General features: G+C 48.8%; 3 protein-coding genes across 3 annotated transcripts; all 3 read right to left on the bottom strand.

Annotated features, from left to right (window-relative positions):
- Nucleotides 1-10,590: 10,590 nt before the first annotated feature.
- On the bottom strand, nt 10,591-11,600 carry LOC117139894 (putative phosphatidate phosphatase). Its single transcript, XM_033302572.1, has one exon. The coding sequence runs from the start codon at nt 11,546-11,548 to the stop codon at nt 10,631-10,633; it is 918 nt and encodes a 305-aa protein (XP_033158463.1). The 5' UTR covers nt 11,549-11,600; the 3' UTR covers nt 10,591-10,630.
- A 1,223-nt stretch (nt 11,601-12,823) lies between these two features.
- LOC117141349 (putative phosphatidate phosphatase) lies at nt 12,824-15,734 on the bottom strand. The gene is made up of 2 exons (XM_033304754.1): nt 15,542-15,734; nt 12,824-14,468 (listed from the first exon to the last, which is right to left on the bottom strand). The coding sequence occupies exon 2, from the start codon at nt 14,114-14,116 to the stop codon at nt 13,094-13,096; it is 1,023 nt and encodes a 340-aa protein (XP_033160645.1). The 5' UTR covers nt 14,117-14,468; nt 15,542-15,734; the 3' UTR covers nt 12,824-13,093.
- Nucleotides 15,735-16,622: 888 nt separating this feature from the next.
- LOC117140682 (putative phosphatidate phosphatase) lies at nt 16,623-17,799 on the bottom strand. Its single transcript, XM_033303738.1, has one exon. The coding sequence runs from the start codon at nt 17,712-17,714 to the stop codon at nt 16,692-16,694; it is 1,023 nt and encodes a 340-aa protein (XP_033159629.1). The 5' UTR covers nt 17,715-17,799; the 3' UTR covers nt 16,623-16,691.
- Nucleotides 17,800-17,850: the final 51 nt, after the last annotated feature.

The following is a 17,850-nucleotide window of genomic DNA, read 5'->3' as shown; positions in this document are numbered from 1 at the left end:
CGTTGAAAAATTAATCCCGAAGTGTTGTGCGATTCGCAGCCCCAGGCTGGTTTCACGGTTTCTTTGCGGCTCAGATTCAATGGGAACTCATCACTTGTTTTGCATTAGCTGCAGATCCCATTTCCCGAGTGGGCCAAGTCGTAAGAGCAGCTAAGACTTCAATTTGTAGCACGTTTTCTTGAACGGGAAATTATCCATGTCCCAGTCCACACCCTGCACCTTAATGGCGACCATGCAGATGTCATCACAGTCTGTGAGCTGACTGGCTGACTGACTGACGTCACCGAAAGAAATCATGACGCATTTGATAATGACAATGATTGCGCAGCTGGCGAACTTGCCTCGTCCCAGATCCACCTCTGCTCCTGCCTCCAGACGCCGCCTCTCACTTGGATGACAACTGCGTTGGTGGGTTAGCCAAGCGAGAAGTCGCAGTCGGAGGAATCATGTGTGATGACTGCGAATGGAGATGGACAGACCGGTCTGAACGCAGAACCAAAGAGGAGAGCTGCATCAGGAGCCAAGGCCAAACGAGACATGGATGTTACTTTTTACTGTCAGTCCCAGTCCCAGTCGTACTGGTAGTCGGAGTCGGAGTAGGAATGCCGATTCCCCCACCCCGCTGTTCCAGTGACAGTTGTACAAGAAATACAAATTTGCAAAATAAGCAGAGGGCCAGGCCAGACCAGACCAGGCCATTTTGAGATAAATGACGACATGCTAAAGGAAGTGTCAACTGATTGCGCTGAGCTAGGCAGGCGTAAAAAACAGGACGACGACGACGAATCGTCCTCGTCTCGGCTCCTGCACGTGACGTATACGCCTCGTTGTGCGTGTGATGAACGAACCGTTCGGAGCTGGTGGAAGCGCAGCCCCGACAATAAAACACAATAAAAAGAAATTATGAATAAATAATGCGCAAAGTAGCAATAGCTACAACACATCGACTCAGAACACAAAAAATTGAATGCAAAGCGGCGTCATCTGTTTGTGATTTATGTAGTTTTTAATATTTGACTGGGAGACATCCGCTGCGTCAGAACCACCCGAAGACAGACAGCTAGACAGCCGGGCGACCCTGCTTTATCCTCCTTTATCCATTTCCCCAGAACCCCGACATCTGTTATTCATGCGACGAAAATCATCGCCAAACAAAATCAGCAACCATTAGGCGGGCATTTGTTCGCCAATTTCAGATGTGGTTCTGCTCAGCCCTGCTCCAGAGAGCTCAGGTGAGCTCGGGTTCTCGACTTCCTTTTAGTTCTGTTGCTTTTGCTAAATTTAATTAATTTTCACGCCATTTCCGCAGTGCCCGCCTTGAAAGGATTCGCAGGCCAGCCAAAAATTCTCATTAGCAGCTGCTCAGTGACAAGAAAAGAAAAGAAGACCGCTTGAAAGTCGCTCTAATGAAATGTTTGCTCGCCACTCGTGTCACTCGCGCATCCGTTTGTCCAAGCGGCAAGAGGGAAGTGGGAAGCAACCGGAAGTGGCGTTGAATGGAGCGCATTCCTGCTTCCGGCCGAAAGCTGCGCCTTGATTAGCCTTAATTAAATTCCACCTGGTTGCTGCCATTGACAACAAATTGAGCCGGGGAAGCCCTCATTCAGAATCGACTCATAAAATATATAACTGGGTTTGAAGGCAATAATATCCATTTTTGCAGCCTGGTACTAAAGTTGCTTTACACTTAAAATATTGGATTACAGAACAACTGCTTCTTAATCATCCGCAAACGGCTGTTATCCATTCACTGCACTTCCTATTCAACCGCAATCGCAGAAAATCTTGAATCTTTAAAGGGCATATGGATTCCCATAATCTAGTTTCTGCAGTACCGAAACATATGTTCTATTGACATACCTATGGATCCATTATACAGCGAAGTATTATTTTAGTTGTGAATATTTTCTATAATAGTACAAATTGAATACAAATGATCCTTTGAGGGAAACTAAACACATGCCAACTAGTCCGCAGCTGTTCCTCCTTAAGGGAAGAAAGCGCTAACCCAAAAATTATGATCTTGAAATTAAATTTTCCGTCTGGTGTTGCCTTTATGGTTTATGAAGTGTTGCAAAAATATCCACAGATACAACCGAAATAAAAGCGAGGAGTCAGGACACACAACAGCGGAGGATGCTGCATCAGCGAAATGGAATCTGGGAGAGAGTGGAACTCAAACAGAGGAGGAGTTAGCGAGGGCTGGCCACTTGCAAAACAACATGCAAAAGGATTTTCGTCGATTTTCGAGTGCTATATCTGTGCTTCTGCCATGTGTGGCCCGAACTTTTCCTGGGAAGGAGGACTTTCCTTCCTCCTCCTCCTCCTCCTCCTCCTCCGGCGCTTTTCTCGCCCTGCACAAACACTGGCTCACCCTTCTCCCTCTACTTCTAGTGCCTCGTCTGTGTTGTTTTGCCAGGCTACTTGCGACTTTTTCTCCATTTTCCGCTGGCCATTTGGCACTTCTGCTATTTTGTATTTCCTCGGTGCCCAGTACCCTGCCCTGGCCCCTTTTGCCCAGCTCTAGCGGTTGGTAGTGGCTGTGTTGTAGTGCTCAGCGGCAGCGGCATTTATTGTTTCTGGCGTCAGTTGTTGCACTTTTTTCACTTGCCCATCCATTTCCACTTCCTCTCCGGCTGGCTCACATCGCGCGTTCTCAGCATTTTTAACAGTTTATTTGGCCAAGGCATAAAACTAACCAGCTACGAGTCCTGGCCCTGGGAAAACTGCCAGAGGAGGAATCTGGTGAGCTGCGAACTATTGATAAAGTGAGATTGAAAGGAAAGGCGAAATGTTAATACTCCGTTCGACAAATCCACGCAGCCATAAATTAAACAACTGACAAATCAAATTCCCATCAAATGTCCCGTTTACACAAATCTTTCAAGGGCTAAAACAACACAGACGGAGAGCAACAATAAATCCGCCCGAAATCCTCAAACAATTACATTCAAAGAATGGCACATGAACGGGTGGGTGGTGGTGCTGGTGCTTAGGCAGCCGAGGAACAAAGTGGCCATAAAAAAGGAGCCGAACTGCAAGCGCAGCAAAGCAAATGCCAAAGAATCGTTGCGCAATTAACACAGGGAAGGATGGGGATGCCCAAAAGGACTGAAAGGAAAGGTCGCGTGTATGCTTGATTTTATGAGATTTTGATATGCAGCCAAAGTGCGGAGGAGGACAGGAAACAGCTAGGATATATGCGAACCACAGGCGGGCAAAAAGAACTCTGGATGCTGGGAAAGCTCGTTTCGGACAGGACGAAACCGCAGCCGCAGAAAGTATGCAACAATAATCTGTTCCCCTCACGCGTGCTCGGTTCTATCTGCACCTGAACTGAACCACCCCAATCCCGCCCCCCCTTTTTTTTGCCCAAGGGAGGCAATTTTTCACTCAGCATAATTTTCGCCGTTTTCGGCATTCATCTTTGACCCATCTGCAAAAGAGCCACATCCACGTCCACGTCCGCATCCGCATCCACATCCCACCCTTTGTTGGCCGCTCTGCGGATAATATTTTATATGCGTTGCATTGCCCAGTGAATCCTTGGCCCGCCTTTGGCCAGTTTTATTGCCGTTGCAGATGATGGACATTTGGCGTTTCTCGGCTCCCTTTCACGTCGCCCACTTTCCATTCGGCCGTTTTATGCGCCGCCTGACGAACTGATTGGAAGTCTGCGAATTCTTCGCCTCTGCGCCATTCCCAATTTTCGATTTTTTAGCAAACTTTTTTTTTGCATTTTTTCGGTGTCCAGTCAACGAGCACTTCACTAACAGCTTTGAGTGTCCACACAAAATCGAAGAGTGGAATGGGGGGAGATAGCGTGCTTGGCATCTTGAACTGGCCGAATTTCTTGCTCCGCTGCAGTTGCCAATAGAGAAGAAAACCACTGCAGCGGCCATACGACTTCATTTTAGGGTTGGGGCGGGATTCCGGAGCTGTCTAAACTGTGATTAGACCGTGCATTTTGGCCGGATGCTTGCATTTGTTTTAAAATCAAGCGATTCGAGCTCGTTATTCGTGGCTACTGTTCTGAAACTTATGCAAAATGCACGCATACAATGTCAAAATATCGATGCTCGCCGCAACAATATGGACATTTATCCCCCAACCGCCTGGTTGCGCCCCGCACCCACTTTGTGACACATCAATATAAAGTGGAAACCGGCGGCAACCGAAATTGACATTTCAAAGGCAAACCGAAAACACATTTCGCCTACAACATTTTCGCGTGCTTTAATGATCATTTTCATGACAGCCTCGCTGGGTGGGAACGGGAAGGGTCCGCGGTGATGCAAATTATGCATACGGCCGCGAATGCACACGGGTCGGATGTGTGATAAAAACCCCCAGAGCGTTCCGAGTGCGGTTAGGCTTCAAGCGGCAGCAGGAGCCCGAATTGAACTCTCGCTTCTCTGGGCCACAACATCATCTCATTAACAATCAGGCCAGAGAAGCGGCCAGAGCCACGAGGACCTGGCAGTGGGTCCATCGACATGGTTGCGACTCGCTGTAAGTGTCGGGCACATTTCAAATCAGTTTGCCACGGCTTCCATGGACCTGTGCCGGCCCCACCCAGTGACCATTATTTAAATTCAAAAAAGCGATAACGACCGGGTAATGATGAAGTGCGGCACTAGCTGCAGCAGGGAGATTGGCCGCGGGACACAGCAGCATCCAGACGGCGAAACAGCAAACCAGCGACAGCAGCAAGCTGCAACACATCGAACGTTGCAGGCGTTGGCCAAAATTGGTTACGCGTTTTGGTCAACAGACGCCAAAAGTCCCCGGGCGACGGATCCGCATGAGGGAAGTGGTGCTCAACTGGAGCTGGGAGCTGGGAGCTCGTTCGGTTTGTGACGGGATCAACATGTAGGCATCAACGGCGGCAGGCGAAAGGCGAGTTTCCGGCAATGGGAGCGTGTGAAAATGAGTGGCAAAGTGGTCAAAGAGGGTTGTGCACTGGCTCCACCAGCTACATGGCCGTTTCCATTAAATTAGTTTGCGGGGCGTTCAAAGGCATCCGTGAGCTCTACCGAAATCACAGGCAATTGCATCGGCCGACTCAGCTTCTCTAGCTCCCCTTACTACCAGACCTCCTCGGCGTGGGCACATAAAAAGTCTAGAATATGCTCGACAAACGCATTGCCCATCCCTCGATGGCCGCTGATGTAATATAAATAACCGACTTAGTGGTCTTTCCCTTCGCGTTTTGTTTGTTTTTAGCTCTGAGCCTTTCGACCAGCAGCCAAAAGCCGGTATCCATGGACCCACTGGCTGATAACGGAAGCGCCTTTGTTGTCCTGGAGCAGACTGGACCCAGTCGGTGGTCTGGACCAGTTGTTTTTTATGTGTCATAACCATGGCGGCATGGCGGACGTGGACAAGAACGTGTATGCGGATCGGGTTAGGGCCTGTTGACAGCGTCGGCGGCCTTTAATGGCCGTCCAAACAGGCGCAAAAGGCAAACAGTAGCAGGAATGCAGGACGAGACAAGAGCAAACAATGGCAGGACCATCATTGACTGCGTTAATTGCTGCCATTCATTTGAAAAGTCATACGCGCGATTTTTGGACCAGCACAGCACTCGCAGGACCTTCTTTCGTTCGTCCGGCGGCCGTTAAAAGTGATGATTATGCGTTCACCCTTTCGCTTTCGTTCTATAAAATGAAATGGGCTTTGCTCTAGCGCCATGCCAGACATTTCCTCCTTCATGTCATCATCGATTGTCGTGCAGATCTTAATCTGTACTGGATGTGCCCAGAAACAATGGGCGCTTTTACTTTTATTTCGCTCTTTATTATTATCTGCTTACTTAGAGCCAGGAGTGCTGGTGCTGGTTCTCCAATCCCACGATCCTTTGCGAATCCAATTTCACTTCCAAGCCTTCGACATGTTCGATGTGCTCGCTTATTGATTTTGGTACCCGAACAGAAGGAAAGTTGGAATGGGGAAATGGATTTGGGAATGGAAGATACTCCATTGGAGCGTGGCTTGTATTATGACCGTTTAATAAGCATTTTAAAAGAATTTATGTTTACCTAGGGCTGCGATTTATAGACAGCAATAAGGCCCCAGACCTTCGGCCTCAAAGGAGACCGCATTATCCACTTCTGGGAGAACGTAGCACTTAGCTTTAACGCGGCATAAAAGAGGAGTTGCATATTGAAATTTTAATGCAACGCCCATCTGTGAGAGCCCTCGTCGGAACGGATGCACATACATAAATTCCGCTCGTGTGGTTTTCAAAATGCATTACGGCATCCTGCCGCTTCTCTGTATCAGTCCCCCCGTCTCGCACCCCACCGCGCACATGCTGACCTCCCTTTTTGAACTCGGCTAAGCTAATCAAGGGCTGAGCCAACAATTTACTTAGCCCCGACCTCCGATCCGAGCTGATGGTAGTGGCTCCTCCTTCCCCTATTCCTATCCACCGCTCCCGCCAAAGTTTCCATCATATCAGCTCCGGCTTTGGCTGTTTTAGTGTGAAGCTCCTTACATCCTCCTGCTACGTTTCGTATGGTTCGGTATGGTTTGGTTTGGTTTCGTCTGTTAGCCGCCTCATGCATAAACCAATTTGCTTTGCATAAGCAGCGGGCAGGGATAGGGGGATTTTGGGGGATTCCCCCAGAGAGACTCTCCAATTGCAGCAATTTTCCGACTTCACTTTATGCATTTATGCGCCTTTGTCTGCGGCCGCACCTCTTCTTTTTTCCGCCTGTCTTCCCTGCACTTGTGGCCGCTGCTCATCGTCTGCGTCGTTGGGTCATTAATTTGAAAGCGAACACCTCCAGAACCACCTCCGTCCGGTCCGGGATCCTCTCCCGCTCCAGCCGCTCAATCAGCCGGAGCGACCCGGCTCGAGTGGTCAGCAGACCCCGTTCAAGTTCTTAGCACCATTTCCCCAATGAGAAATTAGGAAATTGCATTTGCTGGCAAAACGAGACGGCAGCGACGTAACGGAATTTACGCGATGCACTCCGCCACGGATGCGGCTCCAGGCCCGGACCCGTCGAAGATTTCCTATCGGCCCTGCGGCTGGTGGCCAGAGTGGGTCCTCGACAGCTGGAAATTGCCAAAATGTAAATTCTGATATGCCCGGCAGGCAGGGCAGGCATATAAATTTATTGCCCACGTACGCGGGAGCCCCATGCCCCCCATAATCATCACCATCATTATGGCCATGGGAATGATCATAGAAGCGGCTGTTCGGGACCCTGAAATATTCATAATCAACGCGGCATTAGCTGTGGCTGCGTTTTTATTTCGCTTTTGGCTTCTGCCGGAGCTCATCAATGAATCAGCAACGGAGCTTGTGGCATAATTGGGGTTATGTTTTAGTTATGAGCTCGTGAGCAGTGCGCGGGTGATTTGTGAGGGGTGAGATAATGGAGTGACTCCATCCATGAAATCGGAGATTTCTATAACGCTCCCACTGACAGCTGATCTGATTTCCAATCGATACATCTCCAATGGCGCTGCCCGGACCTGGCCAATGCGCTCCGTCTTGCGGCGTCTTGCATCCGGGTTTCCCTGCTGGGTCCTGGCGACAATAACAGCCATTAAGTGCGACCAACACGTAACCGGGCAATAAACAAGCGTGACAAATGATGCTGCTAAATGAAAGTTGATTGCCGGTTGACGGCCACACCTGTTTCGACTGCTGTGCTGTCCGGAGCACAGGAGCAGGACATCCCTGATTCCGTGCTGCACAACAGTCAAAATTGTCAGAGACATCGAAAAGAAAGCACGGGCGTGAAATGGCCGCGAAAAATTCCTGGCCCCCCTTCTCCAGCTTCTGTGTCGGCCCCATTAATAATGATGGCGGCGACAAAATGGCCGCCGTCTGTCCTTTGATGTCACGTGTCGGAGCTGCGTGTGATTCCTGCATCAGGACAGGACTTCGAATGGGAAGCGAACCGGGCACAGAGGTGACGCTGGGCACGACCGGTTTGTTTTTCCCAACTTGGCTCTCGCTGTTTTCCATTCAAACTGCAATGTTGTCGCGCTGTCGCATCAGTTTTCGATGGAAGATAAACGATGAAGTTCATAGCTCGCAGTGGGATAACCGAGTGGGTCCGTTGAATTGAAAAAATGTAAGATGTAACAAGCGACTCACTCCCTCGAATGCCCTTCGGTATATTCGTTGCATGTTTTCGATTAAAGTAGCGCCTTTAAGCGAGATTAGGCTAGTCGCTCCCCTTCCATCGAGTCAATTCAGACCTCACCACGGGTATTTTAAAACTCCCTCAGGTTGTCAGGTACAGACCGTAGTGTCTGGTTGGATTTGGCCAACCGTTCCCTAGTCGGGCAGCAAGCAAATTACTAATTGGCTAGCAAAACGCTCCGGTTGTTGTCCAACAAACAACGACAACGACAGAGTCCTCTGGCTGGAACTTTCAGGGGATGCCATACGAAGGTGGCACACATGGCACACAAGCTTCATTAACTCAAACTATGCTGCATTTTGCGATTATCAAATTGTCTTTACACACATGAAGCCAACGATTCGAGCGGAGCTAAGCGGAGTGGCGGGGCGGTCTGGGTCTGGACTGGTCTGGTCCGTGCCGGTCTGGTCTGATGTGGTCTGGGGTGGGATCGGAAGGCAAGCACTGATGACTGCTGATGGCAAATAGCAAGTGGAAAGCTGGCCAGGACCAGGACGACAACCGCAGAAATATGAAGCGCTTGTTGCAGCAGGACGAGTGGGAAATCCCCGAAATGCTTTGGGATATTTTGTTGAGCAAACAACCATGCAAAAATGCAGCAGAGCATCGTTCTCGTTTTCGAAGCTTCGGAGCGACGGATCCCTGCCTCGAACGATGGACATCTGATGGACGAGTGTTCTGACGACGGGGAGATAATGCGGAGTGACAAACTGCCGTACCGGACGGGACCGGACATCGACTGACCGCATTATCACACCTGACGGTGATTAGAGACTCGACGACAGCGGAGCACTTGAATTTCATGTGCTGCAGCGATTGATAGGAAGTCCGGGCTGATCAAGAGCTCTGATTGATGGCATAGGTCGGGGGGGATTAAAGAGAGACAGCTCAGTGGGGAGTAGGGAGTGGGGAGTGGGGAGTGGGGAGTGGGGAGTGGGGAGTGGGGAGTGGGGTCTCCAGATGTCCTGACCATTTGCAATTAGCCTGTCGCAGGGAAAACTTCCTCCGGTTACCGCTGCTTAATGAACTCCCAAGGAACACGAGTTCCAAGTTTCGTCGGCGGCCCCTTCCGTGCACCACAGTGAAGTAAGCCAAACAAAACAAAACTTTCGCTAATGCTGGATGTGGGTCATTGTTTCGGATTGCAGCTGAACTTCCACTTCCGCACACTCGGTGTTGGTATGCAAATATTTTCCGTTTAATTAACGCATGAAAACTAGCTGGCAACGGTGAAGGGTAGATGGAAAGCGGGGAAGGCGCTAGTGTGGCAGGAACTGTCGCTGCAGATTAAAATAAATTGCATAGAAATTTATCATTCGAATCTGGAGCCAACAACAACTTGACACAGTTGCAAAACTTGGCAAGAAAGTGGAGCTTTGGGTCAGTTTTCCTGTGTATGCGAGCCATAATTAATCATAATAAAAGCCAGGGCGAGGAGGGGCACGAGGAGCAGGGAATTAGTCAGAGAGGCGAGGAAAAAATAACCACAATTTCCCAGCATTTTCTTTGCCATTAAAATAAATGAGCCAATTAAGCTGCGGCCCAGGCGCCCTTGGCCCACCTGATGAGGGTGTGGAGAGGCGGAGTGGGCCAGGTCGCAAATCCGACCTCGGATTTGGCTGGCTCCAGGTGTTGCGCATCATCATCAGTGGCAAAGACTCGCCGGAGATGGCTCAGGGTGCTTTTCCCAATTTACGCGCTGCTGCTAAAAATTTATTTATGCCTCCCTTCAGCCCGACCGTGATTGAGATTGGGACTGGGATGGGGTGGCGGTCGTTGGACTTGTTGACTGCGGCTAAGTCGATCGAAAGCTCGCTGGTAATGAATCTGAAGGAGCAGCTAATTCGTGGCACGTTGTCAGCGCAACAACAAAGATATCTAAAGGTTTATTAAGCTTCAACTTTTAAATTTCTTGCTGTGCGTTTTAAATACGTCACATCGGAGACATGATGTTAAAAACACTGTGGGACCTTCAAAGCACGTATTTCTTAGAAATTTATTTGCGTACCCTGCCAGAGAAGCCGATAAAAAATCCCCGGGAAGATCATAAAGACAAACCTGCCCATTTTTTGTGCCAGTCACTGCGTCCAAATATTGGCATAGCTTTAGCATTTTTAAGGTAGCCACAAAATTCTTACGTACTTACGATTTTAGCGAGTAAATACAATTTTCCGTGCGGTAGTGTAGAAAATAGTAGATGGAACTGAAATTGGGGAAACCACAAGCTGTGCTGATGTAAAAACATATTTGTTGGCGGTGCAGTTGCTTAGCTAATCACTGTTTTTAGTTCAATCAACCGCTTGATTAATCTTGATGTTTCTAGTTCTCACCGAATCGGCACGATATGCGCATTAATTGATCCGGCTTTAATAATATTTCCTTCCCGTTTCTACCCCTACAACCACAAGAACAACTGGTGCGGTTATCTTGTCACTAGCTTTATTGTCGACCCTAAACTACGACTAATTAGAGATCTGGCACGTAACCAGAGACAAATCATGCGGCATCTGCTGGCCCCCTTTGACGGCGGCCGCGTCGACCACTGCAGCCTCCTGCTTCGCACTCGCCAGTGATTCCTGGCACCTCCATTGTAGCTCCTCGGACGCGGCAGCCCGAGTAACCGCAAAGGCGCTGCCGGCACCCAACAGCGATCCGGCCGCAACATCCGACCAGTGGTGTTTGTAGTCCATGACCCGGCTGATGGCCACGAACCAGGCCAGAGCCACGCAAGCCAGCTGCAGCACAGGACTGAGCAAGGATCCAGGCAGAGGCCAGCGGCGGCGGCGCAGGTGCAGCGCCACAAACACCAAGCCGTAGAAGGCCATGGCGGAGTGTCCGCTGGGAAAGGACACGTTTACGTCCCGAATCATTTCCTCGGTGGCTTGCGAAAGATTCGGTCGACACTCGTAGTCTGTGTGGTATTTCAGAGCACCTCGACGCAACTCATCTGAGCAGCTGGTGCCGTCCGGGAAATGTGGACTGCATACGGCGAAGAAGTGGGGCCTCAGTCGTCCAATTGCCTGCTTTCCGATTCCCTTGAGCAGGTCGTTGGATACGTAGCCGTAAAGGAACCAGCGCACAGTGTTGTACACCGGCCATAGTGTTGCCCAGGGGCCCCTGTCCTTCCGGTGGCTGAGAAAGCTTTCAAGGACGACCAGACTGATCAGTGGGAGGTACAGTCCCAGCCAGTGGAGCAGCGTGGGGCTCACTGTGTTTTCGTGGTAGGGATACATCAAGGACTCGTCATCACAGAAGAATCCACGCTTCGTCGGAGGCCCCCACAAGCGACGGAAGTTCTCCACCAGGACAATAAGTAGGCCCAGCAGGACCACGTCCACCAGAAGGCGAATGGGGGGGCGTAGACTTAAATTGAAGCTCATTTTTAATGCTCGACCCGCGATCCGTGCGATCGATTCAACGGCTCAGTAGTCACTGACTAGTAAATTGAGTTCAAGCCGGGCAACAGCCCCCAGCAATCTGGGCTCGGGCACAGTCACCTCGGATTATTATTTAACCATTCGTGTACTTGCCGCTGATTGTGTTATTATTAGGCTCCAATCAGACAGAGGCTTGAGCTGACGTCGCAAATAATTCCCGTTGTATGGGCGGGAACGCCGGGTCGAAAAACAAAGTACGCGCCATCGGCCGATCTTGCTGTTCTGGGGACTTATCAGCCTGTTGCCACGCACGTGCTGGCGCTATAACCACTACCTTGTCCCAGTCTGGCCCTGAAGTAATTTGCGCAAAACACGCGAGTTGCTGTTTACTGCGGATCCCAAATCTCAGGCTTACGTAGGCCGCCGTTAGAGAAAGCCCCAAAAGCTCTGGGAAAGCTCCGCTCAAGCCCTCTCTGCGGTTCTCCTCCCATTTTATTAATTGCTGGGTCAGGGGTTCATTAAAATCAGATTAGCATCGCCGGATTCTTGGTCTGGCTTCTCCAATTGAATAAAAAAAGTAGGAGACGCGGCGCCTTCTCACGATCGTTGTAGAGGATTTCGGGAGAAGCTGACCTCTTGAACCTCCCAAGTTACAGTGCTGCGCAACTCTGACGCAGCACAAAATCGTATCATCAAAAACGTTGATGAGTAATGGGACAGCACACATTCCAAGCGTTACCAGTAGCCAAGGCAGCCAGGTATGACACACTGCGCGAAAATCGAGCCGATAAACAAACACCCAAAGTGAAAACGTACAGACGAGTTTGTAAAAATAGAACGCTTTACCCAATAAGCTGCAAAAGAATTTGGATTTGAAGAAAGGCTTGGCAAATTGTTTATAAATATTAATAAATATTTCCAAAATTACGTAAGCAATAATTATCGTTGGGAAATATGTACGTCATAAGGGAAGGGAGTATATGTATATGTATTTATGTAACAAACAAAAGCTTCCAATCGAAAATTAAATTCTAGTTTAAAAATAAACAGGGTATATAAATTAGTCACTAAGAATGTTGAAAACTTTTTCTGGCCTCTGAACAAATACAATATGTATCATAAAATATTTTCATGTAAAGTTGAAAAGTTCCAAAATCGCTAAAACGGTCTTGTAAGCTAATAACTAAATATAACTTACTATTTGCGTGGCCACGACTGTAGGTGATTATCAAACTTTGATATTGAAATGAGAAATTAAAACAAACAAACAATGGAAAGTGCTTAAACAACGCAGTGCGATACATTCGTAATGCGTATTTATTTTAGTGGTACCATTTAAAATACATAAAATTAATAATACTATGACTTATACTTAGATGAGATTGCAGGAACAGACTCACATGAGCCATACATACAGATGGGTGATCTCTAACTTAATGCTCTACAAGTACTACAGATTCAATTCGTGCTGATAGTTTATCTAGTCTTTATTGCTACCTTTGGAATGTTTCGAATTTACATCGCTACGAAAGCATCTTATCCTTCTCACTAAACCTTGGAGCAGTACTGATCCTCGTTGAAGCTGTTGTTCACGGAGTACGGCGGCGGGGTGGTGGGGCAGACCTCTTCCTGAAGAGTGGCCGCTGTGTTTTCCCTCCTCAGGCCTACGCTTAGAATATTGCTTGCCCGGTCGTCGAACATCCTTGCTATATAGTGGGCGGTGATTAGAGCGCCAGCCACGCCAAGTAGCGATCCGGAAAGGACGTCGGACCAGTGGTGCCAATGGTCCATCACGCGGCTGAGGGCCGTGTACCAGGCTACCATCACCACAATGAACTGCACAAAGTGCCGGCTCAGCTTTGATCCCCGCCAGGTGATCTTCCGCTGGAGGTAGAGTGCCACGTAGATCATGGCATAGAAGGCCAAACTAGAGTGGCCGCTGGGGAAGCTGAGGCGGGCCTGGCGCACGTCCTCCACGGTGAAGCCCTCGCCGGCGCACTCGTAGTTCTCCACGTAGCGGTGCAGGTTGACCGGATCGGAGCACATGCTCCCATCCGCCATCTGCGGCTGGCAAACGGCCAGGAAGTGCGGTCTCAGGCGTCCGATGGTGTACTTGCCCACCTCGGTGGCGTCGAAGGTGAGCAGCAGGCCAAAACAAAAGTAGGTGGACTGGCGGCCCAGCTCCACGTACCATGTGGACACCCTCCAGCCAAGCAGGTCCACCGTGGCCGAGATGTCACCGGCGCGCAGGTGGCTTACGTACTCCACCACCACCATGACCAGGGCCGGAAGCAAGCCCACAATCAGGCCGAGCATTACAGGCGTTATGGTGTTGTCCTGGAATGGATAGCTGATGCTCTCGTCGTCGCAGAAGAAGCCGCGTCGTACGGGATCCACCGCGAACTCGTACACGCAGATGGGTATGACGAGCACCACCACCACCAGGAGCTCCACGAGCAGGCGCTGCGTCATCCGGCGTTCCGATGACGGTCCGGTGGAGCCGGCGGCAGAGACGGATGCCGATGCCGGCATGGAGACCGTTACGGACTGATCTTCGGGCGCGTCGCGCATTTCACTGGCTTAATTAGTTAATATTCCAAATGGCCTTTCTGCCTGCTGGTAATTAGCTTTTCGATTCGTTTGCTTGTTTTCCCGCCGCGTCGATCGTTTCGTCGGGTTCGTTGTCAGTGGCTGACTGAGTTGGCGTCGTTTGGGTAACGTTCTTTTAATTTAACGCTCATTTGATAGACGGCACTCTCCCGACATTCGGCATTGTTTTTGGCTCCCCAGTGCTCTCTTATTTTTCAATTCTCTGCGTCAGAGCAGCTTGTTTATGGCCTATTTTATGGTAGTTAGCCGTCTACGGGGATCTAATTATTGTTGCGGTTCTTAATTTTTACAGATTAGACAAGAGCCAGAAACACTGAAATTGAACATTGGATCGATTAAAATTATTTAACTAAAAGACAAACCTATATAGCAGTCCAAAATGAAAATATTAATAATAAAAGCGGATGACTGCGCATACGAAAATTAATATAATCACTTTTCATATGTGTAAATGACATCTTCCTTGACCCCGATTCTGTCCAGTGTATTGCTCAAACAAGCTCAAGATCAGTTTGATAAGATAAATTAGAGTGTGCATGATAGTCGCGAAAGCTTCTTTAGTGCCAGATCATTGCAATTCAGCGTCTTTCGCGATTACTCAGTATCTCTGTCGGTATCTTGTCGATATCTGGAGAAGGGTTTTCTACGCCTTGGTAAGCTTGCAGAGCATCGATAAGGCCGGGTCAACAGGCAGTTCTTTGGAGTGACTCACAGGTTACTCATTAAATGGCATACTATTGTGCTAGGGCAGCCAGCCGTCGAATAGGCGCGTCTCTTTACGAGATTTGCATTATCGGGAACGTAGACTGTCAGCTCCGCTTGGATGGAGCGCCATACTCGAGCACTCGCTAATCTCCCGCCCAAGAATGGCCTCCATTGTGGCCTCTCTTCTGCTTCCGAGACTGTGATCTGTATGACATCCCTGAAGGGAGTTAAAAAGGGGAAGGAGGAGTGTCTGCCGAACATGTGCACAAAGTTTAACTGTCAATTACATTAAAAAATGGAAAACAGTCAAAGCGGACACCAAATCATCCCCAGAGTCGCCTCGCCGTCTTGGCTTCGGGAGCACTCACTCGCTTTGATATTTGTATTCACAGACGCATTCATAGTGGAACGTCAAATGGCGCGACCTTTAATTGAATGAATAAGCGACATTTGATTGAATTAAGGCGGCCTGCCACGCTGAGTATGCATCACTGCCCCTCCCACAATTACCACTGCCCATACTGAGCATATTCATTTGAACCGTATGCTTTTTGGAGCATACGCACCCGGACAAGGGCTCCATGGCGCTTAATCGGAGATACTTATTTTAGTACGGGATGCTGGTGCTTTAAGGTACCCTTTGAAGTTCGAGCTTAATCAAGATTCTAAAGGTTAACTAACCAACATTTAGTAGATCCTTTAAGATGCCAGCTTGATTATATGTCATCACGTTTCTGTTTTTATTGTCACTGTGACGCTCTGCGCCGTATAATTAAATAATTGTTCACCTTTACGGCAATCTAATTGTTTTACGACGCTGACAACCGACTTTTATAACCCGTTCGAACCCGATCCGCAAACATCTAGGCGCCGCTTCTCGATTGCGACTGAATGAAACCAGACTTTGTAAACAAATCCGTAGAGCGTCTCTTGTACCGGTGAACGTAACGATCGTTACGTTACGTAGCGAAAGTGACGATCGACAACAGCTCGCCGAGTGGATCGTAAGTGGCGAAAGGTTCGGAGCACGGCTTAAAAGCTGTTTTCCGAAAGGTTCGGATAATATGTATGTTTAGCATATACAGAGGTGGTCAAAAGTATTTACACAACGAGCTTTTTTTTCAATTAGTTGACAATTGAAAAAAAAGCTCGTTGTGTAAATACTTTTGACCACCTCTGTAAGTCCATCTCGATTTAGAATTGTAACATTATTGTTTAAATGAGCCATATAGGTAAATACGTTTCTTTCGCTTGGTTGAAATATTAGCGAACCCCACATTACGTTAACTAGTATGTCAAAATTACGTTTATGCGCACTAGTCTCTTAAACTAATAATGTGCATAGTACTTGACGTAAAAAATGTCGACTCTTAGTTATTAATAGATGATTTGGTGAAAGGTATATTAGGATCCCTAAATAGAGTCTTTGTTTAATATATGGTTTTCCCAAAATCGCCTTAAAACTCCTTACCAAAGCTCAAATTATAAATAAAATATAATATGTAATGCTAAAAGAAACAATTTCAACAACGTGAATATGTTAATAATATTTAGAATATGATATGTTAAAGTTTAGATTGTACACTCCTGCGATGCTTAAGTTAATTACTATTGTTAGCATGTAATTTGTAGTTACTTGTTAAGCATTGGTTTTCCCGACTTCCACATAAAACAATTGGCATCGGAACAAGCCTATTTAAGTTCTATTCAAATACACTAACCTAAAACGTTACCCCTATCAACTGAACAGAAACGAGTTGCATTCATATATGAAAATACTTTTATTACCATAGCTATGTACATAAGTCCAGAAAAGCCAACACATGGAACGTCAGTAGCCGTAGGTGGCTCTGGTGTAGTACCCCGCGTAGCCGTAGATCTGTTCATTTCTTGGCATGGGACGGCGTTTTACTCGCACCTCCACAAAGAGGTGGGCCACAAACACCGTTGCAAAGAAGGCCATCCACCCACCAAGAGCAGCGCCCGCTGCCACATCCGTTAAGTGGTTCTGGTAGGTGGAGATGCGCTCCCAGCAAACCACCAAGGCCAGCGAGCCACATGCCAGTTGCAGGGAGGCTCGGACTAATCGCAGCCAGGGAGCAAACAGTCTGGCCTGGGCATAGAAAATCAGAAAGCCCATGGCGTAGCAAGTGGTGGACACGAACCCGCTGGGGAAGGAGTGGCGCACCAGGGCGAGCAGATCCTGCGAGGCGGCGAACTCCGTGCAACTGAAGTCTTCGAGGTAGAGGGTGGAGTTCTCCGCGGTCAGGTCGGAGCAGCTCTCGCCGCCCTCTACGCCCCATGTGGGCTGGCAGATATCGAAGAAGTAGGGCCTCAGTCGGCCCGTCGAGTGCTTAGTCAGCCGAATCGCCACCAATGTCAGTCCCAGGCCAAAAAGGTAAACGCCAATGGCCTTGTAGCACTCGCTGATGAATCTGGGGATGCGGACCCCGACGAAGACGAAGCGCTGCGTCAGCTCCGTGGAGCTGGGCACCACGGCTGCCCTGAGCATCTCCACCACGAGTACAAATGCAGCGGGCAGAGCAACCACTGCGATCGTAAGGTGGACCTTGGTCAGCCAGGGCTGGCGATAGGGATACTTCAGGCTGCTATCACTGCAGTGGAATCCCCGCTGGGTCGTGGACAACTGCTGGGGCAGCACCACTAGGGCCGCTCCATAGATTCCTATGAGAATCAGGAAGTCAATGACCAGCCGGGAGAGGAGACGCGTGTTCGGATTGCCGCACATTTTCACACTGAAGATTGAGCGGATCGAAGCCGTCGGATTCTTTCGACCTGGTTCGAGCTCATTTGCATTTCTATCAGTCCAGCGGTGTTGGAATTTACTAAACATGTAAACTTGTTTCACAAACCTTTGTTATGCTCTTTTCTCCGATCGGGCGGTGGGTCTCATTCGGTTATCGAATGGTCAAGTATGCAAAGACTTTAATAATTTATTCTACAATCAGAAGAGAGGTTAGCCCTATTCC

This window comes from Drosophila mauritiana, chromosome 3L (genome assembly GCF_004382145.1).
Source record: "Drosophila mauritiana strain mau12 chromosome 3L, ASM438214v1, whole genome shotgun sequence".
Lineage (NCBI taxonomy): Eukaryota > Metazoa > Arthropoda > Insecta > Diptera > Drosophilidae > Drosophila > Drosophila mauritiana.
This window is presented reverse-complemented; position numbering and strand designations above follow the sequence as displayed.

Coding starts and splice junctions, on each gene's coding strand:
- LOC117139894 (XM_033302572.1), bottom strand. CDS start 11,548: ATGAGCTTCAATTTAAGTCTACGCCCCCCCATTCGCCTTCTGGTGGAC.
- LOC117140682 (XM_033303738.1), bottom strand. CDS start 17,714: ATGTTTAGTAAATTCCAACACCGCTGGACTGATAGAAATGCAAATGAG.
- LOC117141349 (XM_033304754.1), bottom strand. CDS start 14,116: ATGCGCGACGCGCCCGAAGATCAGTCCGTAACGGTCTCCATGCCGGCA.